Source organism: Saccopteryx bilineata, chromosome 4 (assembly GCF_036850765.1).
Source record: "Saccopteryx bilineata isolate mSacBil1 chromosome 4, mSacBil1_pri_phased_curated, whole genome shotgun sequence".
Taxonomy (NCBI): Eukaryota; Metazoa; Chordata; class Mammalia; order Chiroptera; family Emballonuridae; genus Saccopteryx; species Saccopteryx bilineata.
In genome coordinates, this window is record NC_089493.1 from 287152456 (window position 1) to 287170111 (window position 17656).

General features: G+C 54.3%; 2 protein-coding genes across 7 annotated transcripts; one reads left to right on the forward strand and one right to left on the reverse strand.

Annotated features, from left to right (window-relative positions):
* The first annotated feature begins 365 nt into the window (after positions 1–365).
* PKMYT1 (protein kinase, membrane associated tyrosine/threonine 1) lies at positions 366–13264 on the forward strand. Of its 3 annotated transcripts, XM_066275150.1 has the most exons (9): positions 366–537; positions 961–1068; positions 8862–9366; positions 10281–10774; positions 11443–11549; positions 11671–11843; positions 11930–12087; positions 12969–13046; positions 13126–13260. In XM_066275150.1, the coding sequence occupies exons 3-9, from the start codon at positions 9016–9018 to the stop codon at positions 13235–13237; spliced, it is 1473 nt and encodes a 490-aa protein (XP_066131247.1). In that variant the 5' UTR covers positions 366–537; positions 961–1068; positions 8862–9015; the 3' UTR covers positions 13238–13260. The 3 variants fall into 3 exon arrangements, with proteins under 3 accessions (XP_066131247.1, XP_066131248.1, XP_066131249.1); XM_066275151.1 differs by lacking the exon at positions 12969–13046 and having other exon boundaries at positions 13126–13264; XM_066275152.1 differs by lacking the exons at positions 366–537; positions 961–1068 and adding an exon at positions 12489–12501 and having other exon boundaries at positions 8895–9366; positions 11930–12091; positions 12942–13226.
* Positions 13265–13399: 135 nt separating this feature from the next.
* On the reverse strand, positions 13400–16851 carry PAQR4 (progestin and adipoQ receptor family member 4). Of its 4 annotated transcripts, XM_066275157.1 has the most exons (4): positions 16337–16851; positions 15899–16056; positions 14796–15017; positions 13400–14648 (listed from the first exon to the last, which is right to left on the reverse strand). In XM_066275157.1, exons 1-4 carry the CDS (start codon positions 16498–16500, stop codon positions 14215–14217), a joined length of 978 nt encoding a protein of 325 aa, XP_066131254.1. In that variant the 5' UTR covers positions 16501–16851; the 3' UTR covers positions 13400–14214. The 4 variants fall into 4 exon arrangements, with proteins under 4 accessions (XP_066131254.1, XP_066131250.1, XP_066131251.1 ...); XM_066275153.1 differs by lacking the exon at positions 15899–16056 and having other exon boundaries at positions 16335–16822; XM_066275154.1 differs by lacking the exon at positions 15899–16056 and having other exon boundaries at positions 14796–15090; positions 16335–16472.
* Between the last annotated feature and the right edge of the window lie 805 nt (positions 16852–17656).

Sequence of the window (17656 nt, forward strand, 5' to 3'; positions counted from 1 at the left end):
TAGACGCGAAAACTAAGCCAGCCCAGAGAGGGTCATGGGTGACGGGACCGGGGTCCAGAGGTCGGTCGGCATCCCGGAAACCAGGCGGGAGGGGCCCAAAGTCTTGTTTAGACAGGACGCAAGGTCCAAACACAGGGTGGCACGTCGCAAACCCCCTCTGCCCCAAGGCCGGCGCTAAGTATGACTTGCACCTGCGCAGTGAGATCTCACGGCCGGAGGAGCCCGAGGGGCGGAGTCGGCGACGCGCACGCGGGGGCGTGGGGGACGGAGGTTGGGTGCCTTTGATGGGCTGCCTCGGGGAGGGGGCGGGGTAAGAGGCGTTCCTGGGCGGGGACTCGAGGCCGGTTTGGAATTTTTGGCGCGAGTTGGTTCCGCGCGCGTTCACGGGCCGTTCCCCCTCCAGAGTGTCTTCTCTTCCCGGCGTAGAGAGCTGTGGACCGCAGACCCTGACCCTCCTGACTGCCCCGAGGGTTCCCCGCGGCCTCTCTGACCCGGATCTGGGGCCTCGCGGAGCAGCGTCCTGCCTACCCGATCCAGGTGAGCCCAGGCCCGGCCTTAAAGGTTCTCCGGACAGGCCGCCCTCCTCTCTTCTTCCCCTTGTACCCGGCACCTCTTACCCTCTGAGAGTTCCTCCCCAGGTCAGCCTCATCCCCTCCCCTCATCGTCCTCCCTCATCCCCCTCCCTCATCCCCTTCACATTCTCCTTTCCCTGTCGGGCTGGATCCCGCCCTGCCCCTCTGCTAACCGTTCTTTGGGCTAGACCTGCCCGGGGGCGACCCCGCCCACTTCCCCTGTAGCCTCCTGTCCTTCTACAGCCTCCTGTCCTGTTTCATCCGGGAACCTCTTATCCCAGCGACTGCCCCCGCCCCCATTGCCAGTCCTTCCCAGGAAAAGCCCCACCCACGTTCCAGGTACTGCCCCTCCCGCGTGACAGCTGGTCTACTCAACTTTGTTCGCCAGGGTTTCCCCACGCCCACGGAGGTGAATCTGCTGTTGCCCTGCCGGAGAGAAACTCACAGTCTAGCGCGGTAGACTGAGGCCAGCAGATGTGTCGCGCCAAATAAGAGGGTGAGGCCTGTGGAAGCTGTCAAGGTCACCCTGGCTTTGCCTCTGCTTAGGGCTATCCTGTATTCACCTTGCTCCTACCTACCCTACCCTACCCCCAAAGCTGTTTGGCCCCGTCTGTGGTACTAGAATGCAAGTGACTTTGGGATTGTCTGAGAACTGGTTTAAGATGCAAGGGTCCAGTGTCTCCAGATGTGACAGGATTGAGTCTGGAGGCTGTGCTTCTAACCAGTGCCCTGGATTCCGACAACTCATTTCTTCACTTTGAGAAACCCTGGAGTGGGATTCCTTTGGTAAAAGAGACAGAGGATGGGGCATCACAGGATGTAGGATGAGGCCCTGGCCGACTGGCTCAGTGGATAGAGCGCTGGCCTGGCGTATGGCCCTGGGTTTGATTCTCAGTGAGGGCACACAAGAGAAGCAACCATCTGCTTCTCTCCCCCCCTTTCCCCCTCCCTTTACTCCTTCTCTCCCTCTTCTCTTCTCACAGCTAGTGGCCTGACTGGTTCAAGCTTGGCCCCAGGGCACTGAGGATACCTGGTTGGTCAGAGCCCACAGCTTCAGGTGCTAAAAATAGTTCAGTTGATTCCAGCATCAGTGCAAGATGGGGGTGGCTGAGTTGATCCCTGTACGACGGGCACATGGGGGAACCTGTCTCACTAACTTCCCTCCTCTCACTTAAAACAAACAAACGATGTAGGGTGAGTCTTCCAGGCAGACACCTGTGGGGGGTCCTTCCCTCAGCCCTCACTCTCCCAGGGACTGGAGAGCACACTTCAGATTACTGACTATACCCTTGTTAGGTATAGAATCTTTTGATACATTGTGGCTTCCTCTCAAAATTAAACTTCACCCCTTTTGTTTTCTGGGTTTTATTTCAGTTACATTATAGCAACAACGCAAAAACCCTCTGCCCAACACACAAAGCCACTTATACCTGTGGGGCCTCTTTAACTTTGTATGTCCTTTCACAGCATTTATTGAGGAATCTGTATGCCAGACACTAGGCTGATCCTTCCCTGAGGTTAATATTATAGGTCCTCAAACCCATGAGGCCAGGTATGTTTTGGAATTCAAAATGTGTCAGATTTTATAAGGCTAAAAGGGTGTGTATAACATTTATATAGTCCTGGCTGGATATCCTAGTGGTTAGTGTCATCTAGACATACCAAGGTTGTGGGTTTGATCCTCAGTCAGGGCACATACAGGACTCAATAAATGAATACAGAAATAAGTGGAACAACATATCAATGTATCTCCTTTCTCTCTTTAAAAAAAATAAACAAAAATAATTTTAATTTATCTGTAGCACCACCCCTGGGTTTGGAACATCATCCAACAGTCAAACACATTAATATTTCTGTTGAAAAATATATGAATATTCACACTTAGAGGGAAAAAATAGGTTAGACCAGATTTTTCTGTCAAATGAGTTTTACATGTAGATAGCTGGTTGTGCCATTTGTTGAGAAGACTGTTCTTTCCCACTGAATTGTTCAGTCACCCTTGTCAAAATTAATTTACTATAAATGAGAGAGTTTATTTCTAAATTCTCAATTCTATTGGTCTTTATGTCTATACTTATGTGACTACCACACAGTTTTGATTACTGTAGCTTTTTTCAGTACTGAGTTTTTTTTTTAACAGATGAGAGTCAGAGAGAGGGATAGATAGGAACAGGCAGACAGGAACGGAGAGAGATGAGAAGCATCAATCATCAGTTTCTAGTTGCGACACCTTAGTTGTTCATTGATTGCTTTCTCATATGTGCCTTGACCGTGGGCCTTCAGCAGACCGAGTAACCCCTTGCTCAAGCCAGCGACCTTGGCTTGAGGTCCAAGCTGGTGAGCTTTGCTCAAACCAGATGAGCCCATGCTCAAGCTGGCTACCCCGGGGTCTCAAACCTGGGTCCTTGCATCCCAGTCTGATGCTCTATCCGCTGCGCCACCGCCTGGTCAGGCTACAGAGCTTTTTATTTATTTATTGATTTTTTTGGTATTTTTCTGAAGCTGGAAACGGGGAGAGACAGTCAGACAGACTCCCGCATGCGCCCGACCGGGATCCACCCGGCACGCCCACCAGGGGCGATGCTCTGCCCCTCCGGGGTGTCGCTCTGCCGCGACCAGAGCCATTCTAGCGCCTGGGGCAGAGGCCAAGGAGCCATCCCCAGCGCCCGGGCCATCTTTGCTCCAATGGAGCCTTGGCTGCGGGAGGGGAAGAGAGAGACAGAGAGGAAGGAGGGGGTGGGGGTGGAGAAGCAAATGGGTGCTTCTCCTATGTGCCCTGGCCGGGAATCGAACCCAGGTCCCCCGCACACCAGGCCGACGCTCTACCACTGAGCCAACCGGCCAGGGCCCCGAGCTATTTTTAACACCTGAGTTTCATACACCTCAGTGCCCCTCAGTTTCCCTCAGTGCCTGGGCCAGGCTTGAACAAATCCAGCCACTGGCTGGGGATGAAGAAGAGGGGAAAGAATGGGAGGAGATGTGGGGAGAGGGGTGGAGAAGCAGATGGTCTCTTCTCCTGTTTGCCCTGACGGGAATCAAACCTCAATATCCATACACCTCCGGAGGCTCTATCCACTGAGCCACCCACCAGGACTGATTACTATAGCTTTTGTAGCAAGTCTTGAAATGAGGAAGTATGAATCCTCCAACTTCATTTTGGGTCTGGTAAATTTCCACATAAATCTAAGAATCAGCTTACAATTTCTGCAAAGAATACACCTGGGATTCTGATAAGGATTGTGCTGAATCTGTAGATCATTTTGGAAAGTACTGCCATTTTATCCGTATTAAATCCTTTGGATTTGTGAACATGTAATGTCTTTCTATTTACATATTTAGGTTGTCTTTAATTTCCTAAGAAAGCTGAGGGAAGAAAGGGAAAAAAGTGTATATGCATAATGTTATTATATTGACCTTATTTACCACATCTGGTTCTCTTCCTTTGTTCTTGTGGGTTTGAATTTTCATCTGCTGTCATTTTCTAGTCCAATACAGTTTTTTTCCCCTCAATTTTATTTATTGATTTTGGAGAAAGAGGCAGGGAGAGAGAAACATCAATTTGTTGCACTTATTTATGCATTCATTCGTTGAGTCCTGTATGTGCAGTGACCAGGGATCCAACCCACAACCTTAGTGTATCCAGACGATGCTGTAACCAACAACTACCTAGCCAGGGCTCCAATACAATTTTGTTCCCTCCAACCTCCTTTGTGCTGTTATTTGCAAGTATATCACATTTCTTTATGTTATATGCCCAACAATACAATTACATACATATTGTTTTATCTTTTTTTTTTTTTTTTTAAGACATAGAGGGACAGATAAGGAAAGACAGGAAGGGAGAGAGATGAGAAGCATCAATTCTTTGTTGCAGCACCTTAGTTGTTCATTGATTGCTTTCTCATGTGTGCCTTGACTGGGGGTGCTATAGCAGACTGAGTGACTGTTCAAGCCAGCGACATTGGGCTCAACTCAAGCTGGTGAGCCTTGCTCAAATCAGATGAGTCTGTGCTCAAGCCAATGACCTCGGGATTTTGAACTGGGTCTTCCGTGTCCCTGTCTGATGCTCTATCTACTGCGCCACTGGTTGGTCAGGCCACACATATTGTTTTAAACAATTGTTTTTTGGTTTTCTTTTTATTAAGTGAGAAGCGGGGAGGCAGAGAGACAAACTCCCACATGTGCCTGGACCAGGATCCACCTGGCAAGCCCCTACTCTGTGATGCTCTGCCCATCTGGGGCGTTGCTCTGTTTCTCAGCAACCCAGCTATTTTAGCTCCTGAGGTGAGGCCATGGAGCCATCCTCAGTGCCCCGGGTCAAGTTACTCATTCAAGCCATGGCTTCTGAGGGGAATAGAGAGAGAGAAGGAAGAGGGGGACGGGTGGAGAAGCAGATGTTCGCTTCTCCTGTGTCCTCTGACTGGAATCAAACTCGGGACTTCCACGTGCCAGGCTAACGCTCTAGTGTTGAACCAACTGGTCAAGGCCTTATACAACTGCTTTTTAAGTTAGTTAAAAGAAGAAAGGAGAAGGAATATGTATTATTTATACTGTCTTTTATATTACATAATTACCTTTACTGGTGCTCTTCATTTTTTTGATTATAATTACAGTTTGGGATCACATGATTTCAGCCTGAAGAACTTCCTTTAGTTTTTCTTGTAAAGCAGGTCTTTTGACAATTCATTCTTTCTGTTTTTGTTTATCTGGGAATGTCTTTATTTTGCCTTTACTTTTTTTTTTTTTTTTTTTTTTTTGCATTTTTCTGAAGCTGGAAACAGGGAGAGACAGTCAGACAGACTCCCGCATGCACCCGACCGGGATCCACCCGGCACGCCCACCAGGGGGCGATGCTCTGCCCATCCTGGGCGTCGCCATGTTGTGACCAGAGCCTCTCTAGCGCCTGGGGCAGAGGCCACAGAGCCATCCCCAGCGCCCGGGCCATCTTTGCTCCAATGGAGCCTTGGCTGCGGGAGGGGAAGAGAGAGACAGAGAGGAAGGCGCGGCGGAGGGGTGGAGAAGCAAATGGGCGCTTCTCCTATGTGCCCTGGCCGGGAATCGAACCCGGGTCCTCCGCACGCTAGGCCAACGCTCTACCGCTGAGCCAACCGGCCAGGGCTGCCTTTACTTTTGAAAGATAGTTTTGTTGGATATAGGATTCTTGGTTGACAAATTGCCTTCTAGCACTTAGAATATGTAATCCCGTTGCCTTCTGGCATCCATTTTTTTGTTGAGAAATCAGCAGTTAATCTTATGGGGAGGCTTGTAAGTGTTGAGTCATTTTTCCTGTGCTCAAGATTTTCTCCTTGTTTTGGTTTTCAATGCTTTTAGCATAATGTGTCTGTATGTGGATCTGTGCATTTATCCTACTTGATGTTTATTACTTCTTGGCTATATTAATGATTTTCTAAATCACATTTGGGAAGTTTTTACCCATTACGTCTTAGCATATTTTTCCTTCTCTCCTGATGCCTATGTCTGTACACTTATGTTGTCCTACATTTCTCTGTTCCCTTCATTCTTTTTTCTCTGTTTTTCAGATTGTATAATCTCTATCAATCTTATCTTCTACTGTTTAACCCCTCCAGTGAATTTTCATTTCAGTTATTACATTTTTTAACTCTACAATTTCCATTTGAATCTTTTAATAATTTCTATCTTATTAATATTCCCTATTAAGTGAGATATTGTCATGGTTTCTTTACTTTAAGCATGGTTTTCTTTAATTCTTTGAACATATTTATGGTGGCTATTTTGAAGTCTTTGTTAAATCTGACATCTGGTCTCTCTTACAGGCAGTTTCTGTTGCCTTTTTATTCCTGTGTGTAGATCACACTTTCCTGTGTCTCATAATTTTTTTGTTGAAAACTGGACATTTTATTTATTTATTTATTTATTTATTTATTTATTTTTGTATTTTTCTGAAGCTAGAAACCGGGAGAGACAGTCAGACAGACTTCCGCATGCGCCGGACTGGGATCCACCCGGCACGCCCACCGGGGGCGATGCTCTGCCCCTCCGGGGCATCGCTCTGCCACGACCAGGGCCACTCTAGCACCTGGGGCAGAGGCCAAGGAGCCATCCCCAGCGCCTGGACCATCTTTGCTCCAATGGAGCCTTGGCTGCTGGAGGGGAAGAGAGAGACAGAGAGGAAGGAGGGGGTGGGGGTGGAGAAGCAAATGGGTGCTTCTCCTGTGTGTCCTGGCCGGGAATTGAACCTGGGACTTCTACATGCCAGGCCGACGCTCTACTACTGAGCCAACCGGCCAGGGCGAAAACTGGACATTTTAGATAATATGTTTTAGTAACTGTGGATTGTATTTTGCTTAGCTAGTGACTGGCTGGGCCATTGTAGTGACATCTCTTTCTGCAATATGAAGTCCCTGATATTGCTCCTCAGAGGACCCAGCCTGGAGTACATGAGTACAGGCTTGTGGGAGCCCCTGCCTCTCTGTTGACATATGCACAACCATGGATGTTGGGGGTTTTAGGGGGTCTCTCTTTGTGCTTTCCCTGACCATAGCCACCTGCTAGGATCCCCCAGTTGCTGGCTCTCTTCTGTACTGTTTTTGTCCTGGGGAATCAAGTGCTCCATAGACTGATCTAATTAAATTTGAGCTCTTTTAACAGGGTAGCTTTTGTGTGTGTGTTTTTGTGTGTGTGTGTGTTTTTTTTTTTTTTTTTTTTTTACAGAGACAGAGTCAGAGAGAGAGAGAGAGATAGGGACAGACAGACAGGAACGGAGAGAGATGAGAAGCATTAATCATCAGTTTTTCGTTGTGACACCCTAGTTGTTCATTGATTGCTTTCTCACATGTGCCTTGACTGGGCCTTCAGCAGACCAAGTAACACCTTGCTCAAGACAGCGACCTTGGGTCCAAGCTGGTGAGCTTTGCTCAAACCAGACGGAGCCCGCGCTCAAGCAGGCACTCAAGGTCTCGAACCTGGGTCCTCTACATCCCAGTCCGACCCTCTATCCACTGTGCCACCGCCTAGTCAGGCAACAGGGTAGCTTTTGAGTTCAGTGTTTGATTTTTGTTCTGACCCCAGGAAGGCTTTTTTTTTCCCCTTCTTTTTCTTTTTTTTAAGGGAGAGGAGGTGAGAAAGCAAGACAGATTCTCACATGCGTCCCAACTGGGGTCCACCCTGCAAACCCTGTCTGGGGCCTATGCTCGAATCAACTGAGCTATCCTCAGCACCTGAAGCTGGCGCTTGGACTATCTGAGCTATACTCAACGGCTGGGCCAATGCTCAAACCAATCAAGCCACTGTCTGTGAGAGAGGAAGAGGCCAGACCGATGATCTATCCACTGAGGCAGCTGTCCAGGACCCTGAACTAATTTTTGAGAGCACCTTTAAACCTCTCATATTCTGTTTCAAATAAAGTTATATATATTTTTTCATGGAGAGCTTCAGAGCTCTCTGTTTTATTACCTGTCGTCTAGGCAGAGCAGAGACAGTTATGCCCATCTTCCTGAGTGACACTGGTGCCTCTGATGGGGACAGCAGCCTCTGACCTTCTCAGCTTGCCTCTCCCCGTGTGGAACCTCCTTCCTAGGAATGAGCTGGGGCTTGAGTGATTGGGCTGTGGCATTCCTGGCCTGCTGGATCTAATAATGCTCGTAATGCTCCTGCCTCATGAGGACGGGCTGTGGGAGGAGGGAGCCCCTGCCTCTCTGCTACGCCAAGCTGGAACTTAGCCTCTGCAACACGGGGCTGAAAGTGGAACTCCACTGCATGAGGTTCAGCTTCACAGCTTTGAAAAACAGAGCAAGAAACTTGGAATCAGACTTTTTCACTTTGGAATTAGAGATAAAGGAGTGTGTGGTCTTGTGTGTTTCCCCCTTACAGTCTTGAAGGAGATTGCACATCTTAAGATCAAATAGCAGCTGTGATAAGGCAGGGATGTATGCACAGGTGGTCTGGCTCCAGAACCTGCCTTGGGGCCTGACCTGTGGTGGCGCAGTGGATAAAGCGTCGACCTGGAAATGCTGAGGTCGCCGGTTCGAAACCCTGGGCTTGCCTGGTCAAGGCACATATGGGAGTTGATGCTTCCCACTCCTCCCCCCTTCTCTCTCTCTCTCTCTCTGTCTCTCCCTCTCCTCTCTAAAATGAATAAATTAAAAAACAAAAAACAAAAAAAACGACAGAACCTGCCTCGGTTTAATTTCTACTGGACTGTAGGAGCCCTTGGGACACGGCCCCATGCATTTCAGTTTGTTTCTATGTCCTCCACATACAGACGACTGAGCAGATATGTATATGTTTGTCCTCTGCCTTTCCCATCAGGTGCTCGTGTCCCCACGGCCTCCATGTTTAAAGCAGAACATGTGTGCAGAGTAGACGCTGCTTTCTTCCACAGCCTCTGGATCCACAGGACAAGGAGCTGTTTGAGTGGACACACTGTTTTATACTCTACCTCGGAGGGCCTCCTGTGCTGGCTATGCCAGTGCCCACAGAGGGCACCCCGCCACCCCTGAGTGGCACCCCCATCCCAGTCCCAGCCTACTTCCGCCATGCAGAACCTGGCTTTTCCCTCAAAAGGCCCAGGGGGCTTAGTCAGAGCCTTCCGCCCCGGCCCCCTGCCAAAGGCAGCATCCCCATCAGTCGCCTGTTCCCTCCTCGGACCCCTGGTTGGCACCAGCCCCAGCCCCGGAGGGTGTCCTTTCAAGGCAAAGCCTGTGAGATCCTGCAGAGCCCCAGTTATGACCAGAGCCAGCCCGAGTCCTTCTTCCGGCAGACTTTCCAGAGGCTTGGCCGCCTAGGCCATGGCTCGTACGGAGAGGTCTTCAAGGTGAGTGGAGTGATAACTCTGTGGGTCTGTCTGGGGGTGTCCCCTTGGCTCCCTCCCCTGCCTGGATAGGATAGTGTCCTGAGCAGCTTCTCTTCTCTCCTGACAGCCCACTTCTTCTGAGCTGAGAGATGCCCCTCCTCAGTGTTGGTTTGGTGCTTTCTCATACCCCCCCATACACAGGCCAGTCGGATAGCTCCCTCAGTGCACACTCTCCCCTAGTTCAGAGCCTGGTGTGCTAGCAGTGGTTCCCAGCTCCATTTCTCACCCTGGAGCCAGCTATGCTGGGGGTTTGGTTGCCTCTGTCTGGCTCCCAGAGCCAGCCCCCAGAGTGTGGTGCATACCCTGCCGCCCACCAGCCCCCAGGCCATAGGCACCTAGACTGTACTCTGTACGCCACCTTTTTTTTCTTAAAATATATTTTCCAATAATTTATATTTCCTTTAAAATGGTAGTTGTAGTTTCCCTACACGAGTACTACTAGATTAGCTCTTCCTGGGGAAACCATTGGGCTTCTTAGGTGGGCATCCTTCCTTCCAGAAATTTCTCTATATATCTCTAGAATTGACTATATAGAGAGAAACCCATTAATATTCTACACAGTGGGTCACATTGCTATACTGTTCTGTAACCAGTTTTTTACTGTAACCAGTGTTCTGAACTCACTTCAAAAAAGTCTGACCCTTTGAGTTAGTACTTAGAGGTCTACCCTCTCTCTTCCTTGGTCGGCCTCCAGTGACCCAGTGCATAGGGTGGAGGTCTTTCTGGTCTTGCTATTACATGAGGAGGGGTCTGTCTAAGGTAGATGCCATTCTGCCTCCTCTGCACGTGTGAAATCTTAATAGAATCTGCTGGATTGTTCTGCTAAATGTTGGTGCCACCTCCCACCCCACCTGCAGACACATTCTTCATTCCAGGTTCGCTCCAAGGAGGATGGCCAACTCTATGCAGTAAAGCGCTCCATATCACCATTTCGGGGCCCCAAGGACCGGGCCCGGAAGCTGGCTGAGGTCCGCGGCCATGAGAAGGTGGGGCAGCACCCGTGCTGTGTGCGGCTGGAGCAAGCCTGGGAGGAGGGCGGCATCCTGTACCTGCAGATGGAGCTGTGTGGGCCCAGCCTTCAGCAGCACTGTGAGGCCTGGGGCACTGGCCTGCCCGAGGCTGAGGTCTGGGGCTACCTGCGGGATACCCTGCTCGCTCTGGCCCACATGCATGGTCAAGGTCTGGTCCACCTTGACATCAAGCCTGCCAACATCTTCCTGGGGCCCCGAGGCCACTGCAAACTGGGTGACTTTGGGCTGCTGGTGGAGCTGGATGAGTCGGGAGCTGGTGAGGCCCAGGAGGGAGACCCCCGCTATATGGCCCCCGAGCTGCTGCAGGGCTCCTATGGGACAGCAGCTGATGTGTTCAGGTAAGGGCTGGGCTGTGGGAGGCCCCTCCCGGCTGGGGTGCAGTCAACAGGAGGGAAATGCTATCCTAGTCCCAAGTCAGGAAGATTCTGCTTCAGGCTGGAAGACTGTCCTGAGAGGATGAAGGCCAACCCTCTGGTTGAGGGGGGTCTACAGAGTCAGGGTGTTTAAGCAGCAAACCACTGGGAGCTGCTATACTAGATTCACCCATCTCCTTAGCACATTTCCACAGAGGGATTATTCCATTTACAGGGGAACGGGCGCAGTGGAGTTAAGGGACTTGTCCAAAGGCCAGTTAGCAAGTAAAGCTGGGTTCTGTGGTCTGTGCTGGTAATCATTGTTCTACCTCTAACAGTCTATCCAGCCGTATGCACAGGGCCCTGATAGTAACACTAGTAACCACAGTGCCTGTTTGGTAGGGGTGCCAGCAGGACTCACCACACTGGTGTGTAGGCTGCACTGGGCACTAGGGCAATTCTTCATAATGTGGTCCTATCACTGGCTCTGCTGGGGTCTTTTCAGAGCCTCCAGCCCCTCTTTCCCCACTTCCCTGGCTCATGGCTTTCCCACCCTCTTCTCAGGGTCCTCCTGGGGTTCTGGGGTCTGTGACCCAAGGCCAACCGTGCCTGTCTTGTATTCCTGTTTCCATTGCTCCACCCCCACCCCCCAGCCTGGGTCTCACCATCTTGGAAGTGGCGTGCAATATGGAGCTGCCCCATAGTGGAGAGGGCTGGCAGCAGCTGCGTCAGGGCTACCTGCCCCCTGAGTTCACTGCTGGTGAGTGGGGGCAAGAATGGGAGGGGACATGGTGTCACAGGGAGGGCAGACTTGTGTGGGGGACTGCTGGGCTCAGGGCTCAGTCACCCTTGACATGCCCCTGCCCCTGCCCCGTGGTCAGGCCTGTCTTCTGAGCTGCGGTCTGTCCTCATCACGATGCTGGAGCCTGATCCCAAGCTGCGGGCCACAGCTGAGGCCCTACTGGCCCTGCCTATGCTCAGGCAGCCACGGCCCTGGACTGTTTTGTGGTACATGGCTGCTGAAGCCCTGAGTCGAGGGTGGGCCCTGTGGCAGGTAAGCCTGGCAAAGGTGACAGGCTGTTCTACCCTGCTCCCTGGTCCTGGGTGCCGCCCAGCCTCCCTCGGCCCCTGTCCCCACAGGCCCTGCTCGTCCTGCTGTGCTGGCTCTGGCATGGTCTGGCTCACCCAGCCAGCTGGCTCTCCCCGCCGGGCCCTCCAGCCACCCCGCCTGGCTCACCGCCCTGCAGCTTCCTTCTGGAGAGCAGCCACTCCGGCATCTGGGATGATGACAGCATAGGGTGGGTGACAGCTCCGGAACGGGTGGGGGTGGGGAGGTGGGCTGTTGGTGGGCCGAACCCCATGTAGACGCTAGGCTCTACCCAGGAGTTAATGGTAAACAGGGACGCCTCCCACAAACCTGGCCCCCTCGTACCCTGGGCAAGGCACCAGGGCAGGTGTAAGTGCAGTCTGGCCTGGTTTGAATGCAGCTGTTTCCTTCTAAACTCAATGTGTGTGCAACGGCCACTGTGCAGAGCACAGCAGAACTGGCCACTTGACATTTAGGGTGCTGCCACAATACAGAGCAGTGGGAGAGCCATGTTCCCACTGGGAGAGGTATGTGGTACGGCTCCAACCCCATCAAAGCTGCCAATGCCCATGGACAAAGCATTGTCCTTTTTGGGGGACAGGGTTTCCAGAGCCTGGTGAGCCCCCGTCCTAGGAGGAATTCCTTAGTCCCCGGTGCCTGGTGGCCAAGTGAGAGGCTATAATTAAGAAAATGTGGCAAAGGAAAACCACATACTCTGGACACAGTTCTCAGGAGGAATCATACCGTTAATCTCTTATGAAATGTCACCCCATTGTCACAGGGACACTTTTATAGCAGACATAAAGTGCCAGATAAGCGTCATTTAACAGTTTCACTTCAAAGCCAGCTCATTTGAAGCCTGAGTGTTCTGAAAAGGGACAGGTGAGCTTTGAGTGTGTTCAAGTAGACTTTAAAAGTTGTGGAAGTGAGTCTTTCAAAGGGCACCACACTTTCATCGTCCCCAACTGTGGCCCCTGCCTGTGTCCAGCGGGCACCTGCATAGGAACAGGGTTGATCTTGCTGTCCCCACGGCCTCCTTCCTGGGCACTCCCCACCGCGTGACATCCTGTCTGTCTCGCCCACCCTGTGCAGGCGCTCGCTCTCTCCCGAGGCCATCCTGGCCAGAGCTGCCAGGAGCACCTCCACCCCCCGGAGCAGGCACACACTGAGGTGCGTAGGCCCAAGGTCAGAGGTAGAGAAGGGGTCTTTCAAGTCCCAAGTGTCATTTCTCTCTCTCTCTTCTCCCTAGGGATGCTCTGGACCTAAGCGACATTGACTATGAGCCTCCTCAGGGCTCCTTCCCCTCCTTTGAGCCTCGGAACCTCCTTGGTCTGTTTGAGGACTCAATGGGCCCAACCTGACCCAGCCCTGCCTTGGTGCTTTTAACCTTTTAGCTCCTTCCCCCATCCTCCTGAAGGCTGAGGTTTCTCTGGGAACTCCAGTGGTCCCTCCTGCCTGCCATGTCTAATAAAAGGTATCTGGATCTTGGGAGCACCCAAGCTTACTTGCATGGCAACACAGCGCTTCCTGCCCATTTTATTGACGTCGCCCTGGGAGGGGCTGAGGCTGAGTGAGCCCTGCTTCGGGGCCAGGCCAGCAGATTGCAGCTGGGAGTCCCACGCTGTGTGGAACAGAGATTTCCTGAGCAGACACATCCCCAGGAGGCAGGCTGAGCTGGCAGAGCATGGCACTCAGATGGAGGGTGGGCCCCTAGCCCAGCGGGGCCTGGGTCCAGGGCCACTCAGCTCTTTACATATTTGTGCCAGTTGCCTGGAAAAAGCAACAGCAGTTCTCTTGCCCCTTGGTCCTGGGGTAGGGAGAGTGACCTGCTGCCCAAACCCTCACTCCACAGTCTGGACAGAAGGGAGTAGGGGTAGGTGAGCCTCAGGTTGCTGGGAGGGCTGGCATGCAGGGCTGAAAGATGGGGGTCAGGAATCGTGGGCTGGTTGCTGGGCCAGCCACCCAGGAGGTACCTTATGTGAGGGTCTGAGGAGGGGCAAGGTGGGGCTTTGGCTCTGGGCTGGCAGAGTGAGATGACCCCAGAATCCCTCTGGCCCAACCCTCACAAGTCAGAAAGGGTAAGCCAAGGCCCTGAGAAGGACCATTTTCTTCCAGCCTGCACAGGAAGACAGTGCCCTAGAAAAAGGCAGGGAAGAAAGCTGGAGCTCCAAGGTGTGTGTAGTAGAGGCTCGTCCCCAGGGTAGAAGAGGTGAATAGACAGGAGCCTCCAGCCGGGAAGCATCCAGGGAGCCGGCCCCTTGCAGACCAGCAGGAGGAGGAAAGCCTGATGTTGTTGGCCCTAGAAGACTGGACAAGCTGGCATGGTGTGGGCGGTGGCTCAGTCTGGGGGGCAGGCATGGTGGGCAGCCCAGAGCAGGTCAGGCACGACGCCAGCGTGCAGCTGCAGGATGGAGCCCACACTGAGCAGGTGCATGATCTGGTGCGAGTTGCCCCAGTAGTCGAAGCGGCCTGGTCCCCAGCGCTCTGGCAGACGGGCCACGTTCACTAGTCCCCCAAGGAGTGCTAGGGCATCCATGCGAAGGTAGCAGGGCAGGGAGCCTGGAGCCCCAGAGCCTAGCCCCACGCCCCGAGCCCCAAACACCAGGAGGCGGGCACCAGCTTGCCAGCCAAAAGCTCGGAGTCGGGCACTGGTGGAGGGGGCGGTGAGGGCCCTCCAGCCAGCCACACCCGATAGCATGGTGTAGCCCACCAGGGCAGCTGGGCGCAGCCAGGGCCTGCAGGCCAGGGTGCAGTGGATGATGGGCAGGGCCCCTGCACAGAGGAGAGAGGAGAGGACACATTAGTCTGGGGGTCTGCCTGCCCTGTCTACCCAGGGCTTGTGTAAGCCTCCCAGCAGCCCCCTCCCAGTTGCCCTCCAGCTTCCATCCTTCTAGTCCCCTAGCCCATCCTCTGGCTCACCGAGGGTGTTGACGAGGCAGACCCCACACATATCCAGGGCAAGGAGCCTAGTGTACACAGGGCTACCCCCTTGGTGGCACATGAAGAGGTGGTAGAGCACAGAGCCTGCAGGTGGTGCCAGGCAGGCCACACAGTGTGTGCCCCCCAGCCAGCCATCCTTGCCCAGTTGACCCCAGGGCATGGTCATTGGCAGCAACACCAGGAAGCCTAGCAGGGCCAGCCCTGGGGAAGGGAGACAGTTATCCATCACACAGCTTCAGCACAGAGGACAGATCATGTCCTCAGGGAGTCCAGTCTAAAGAATACAAGAGGAATGAGAGCGAGACAGGCCTTGACAACAGTAACAGCTATCACCAGACCTGGGACAGTCAGGCCGTGGGCTTTTAGGAACTTTACTTACTCAGCAGAGCTCACAATAGTTCTGGAAGTAGAAGAGAGTGTCATCCCCACTCTGCAGTGGGGAAACTGTGTAACCTGTCCCAGGTGACTCCCGCAAGTAGGAGAGAGCCCAGGCAGTCTGACTCCCAAGCTGCTCTCACGCCTACAGCCATATCACTTCCTGGGGAAGCAAGGGGCCCCAAACCCCTAACCTGGCCTCTGTCAGCAGAAGCCAGAAGGAGGTGTGACTTGAGCTAAGTTCTGAAAAGAACATGTGGACAATGATACCAGGTCCCAGGGCCACTAAGCTTGTTCCTCCCAACCCTATGTCCTCTCTCCATAAGTGACCAAATGAAGGATCTGGGCCTTTCTGTCTTCCACAAGGGGCTAGGCCAGGCAGGGAAAAGGAGCCAGAAGGAACTTGTTCTTCTGCTCCCCAGGCACCACCTCTGGGAACTCCCCAGGCACCACCTCCCAGCCCAGGCGTCTTAACCTTCCCTGCTGGCACTCTGTCATTGACCTCACAGGGGTCAAAGGTGGGCACAGCAGGCTGGGGCTGCTGGCTGTCCACTATCAGCAGAGCCTAGCCAGGTCACAGTCCCCTAGTGGGGTAAGTCCCAAAGCTAGGCCCAGTCCACTCAGGGCCCCTCTCGGCCAGGGCAGGCCAAGGACGGGCAAGGCTGTGTCAGCACAGCTCCCGCGGGGCCTCGGAGGAGGGGCCCAGCTCCTGTGGGGCAGGGCGGGGGAAGAGGGGAGGAGAGCCACCAGACGGCGCCCCAACATTGGGCTGCTCCGGACCGGGGCGGCAGGGCGGCCTCGCGGAGAGGGGCTTTTCCTCCTGGACCCCTTCTCCAAGTCAACACCCAGGTCCGGGAGGGGTGCACAGGGGGCCGGGATTACGAAGAGGCTGGACACCAGGCTTCTCCCAAGGGCTCAGAGGGATTAAGCAGGCTCGGTCCACCACACCTGCCCCGGGGGCCCCGTCTGGGTAGCGGAAGCAGGCAGCGCCATCGGGACAATGGCAGCTTTGTCACCGTGGCTCCTGGCCGTACCAGGGCAGGGCAGCCCAGGACCTGGTCGCTGGGGCGCTCCTCGGCCTTCGGGAGCCCGGCCCTGAGCGGGCAAGGCTGCCGCAGATATAGGATGCGGGGCGCAGCTCACCGTGTGTGTAGATGTTGCCCAGCTCGTTGTGCAGGTAGAAGAGGCTACGCAGGCAGCCCGAGCCGCTGCTGGCTGGACGGTAGCCGGTCAACACGAACTTGTTGAACTGCAGGTGTGGCGGCGAGCTGGCCCAGTCCAGCAGGCGCGGCCCGGCTAAGAACGCCATGGCCCGGCCTGGCGCGGGCGGGCGGCCCGCGCTCCTCTTACCCACCCGGCCTCCTCCTCAGTGGGGCTGCAGCGGCTGAAGGCTCATCCCGGCGCCTGCCCACGGTCCAGTGCTCGCTTCGCGCACGCGCCGGCCCGGGGGTCCCTGCTCTCGCCTCCCCTACGCTGCGCAAGCGCGGGCCCGGAGCCCCCCGCGCAGGGGCGGAGGCTGGGAACGCTACGGCCGCGGGAGCGCAGTGCGGCCGGGCTGCCGGGGCAGGCGCGCCGCAGGGACAGTTCGCGACAACAGCAGCAGCAGCAGCCAGCAGTCTCTGAAGCCCTAAGGTCGGGTGCGGCGGGACGCTGGAGGGCACGCAAGGCTCCGCCCCAGCTGACCACCCACGCCACTCCACCAGCATTTCGCGCGCTGTGATGCAGACGTAGACGCTGCGAGGGCCAATGGGTACGGCTGGCCGGGTGGCTCCGCCCCGAGGCCCCCTCAGGCCTTTACCCTCTTAGCATACCCTACACTGGCGGTTCCAGTCTCATTTGCTTGGGGTAGCTGTGACTTGGAGCCCGACGTTCTGGGTCCCGGTGGCTTTGCCGGAGTAGCCCAGGCGCCTCGCGTCCTCCCGCAGTGCGCGCACTGGCTTTCCGCGCGACCCCCAGGTCAACGCATCCTTGGGCACCCACCCTCCCCAGCACAGCCCCACCCCTCCACCCCCACCCCCAACAGCTCGGGCTCTGTCCAAGGTGCTGGCAGCCCAGACATTCGGACAGGTCAGGTCGCCCACTGCTCCAGACTACGGGGGTGATCTCTTTACAGGCCCGGCTCCCTCGGAGCGCAGCAGGGCATGCTGAGGTGTCCAGGCCTCTTCGGGTTTGCCTGACATATCAGGCGCCCTCGCGCGAGGCCCTGCCCTTCTTTGAGTTTGAGCTCGACCAAACTCCTTCCTGTTATCGCCCACAAATTACACCTTCAGCCCCACCCCAGGGCAGGCAGGAAAGGGAGGAGAAAAGAGAGGGCAAGTAGCCAGGGGAGAAAGGTCAGTCCCCGCCTGGGTTCATACTAATGCGGGCCCAGGAAGAGGCCCTTCTTCCGTTTAACCCGGCTTACAGCCGGCCTTTTTCTCTCCCCTTCTCCAGAGCCTGGCCCACCCATCCTTCCTCCTGGGCGT

Coding starts and splice junctions, on each gene's coding strand:
- PKMYT1 (XM_066275150.1), top strand. CDS start 9,016: ATGCCAGTGCCCACAGAGGGCACCCCGCCACCCCTGAGTGGCACCCCC. Junction 10,775..11,442: donor ACAGCAGCTGATGTGTTCAG/GTAAGGGCTGGG, acceptor CCCACCCCCCAG/CCTGGGTCTCACCATCTTGG. Junction 11,550..11,670: donor GCCCCCTGAGTTCACTGCTG/GTGAGTGGGGGC, acceptor CCCCGTGGTCAG/GCCTGTCTTCTGAGCTGCGG.
- PAQR4 (XM_066275157.1), bottom strand. CDS start 16,500: ATGGCGTTCTTAGCCGGGCCGCGCCTGCTGGACTGGGCCAGCTCGCCG. Junction 16,057..16,336: donor CTGGGCAACATCTACACACA/CGGTGAGCTGCG, acceptor CCCGGCCCCCTG/TGCACCCCTCCCGGACCTGG. Junction 14,649..14,795: donor CTGCCTCGTCAACACCCTCG/GTGAGCCAGAGG, acceptor TCCTCTGTGCAG/GGGCCCTGCCCATCATCCAC.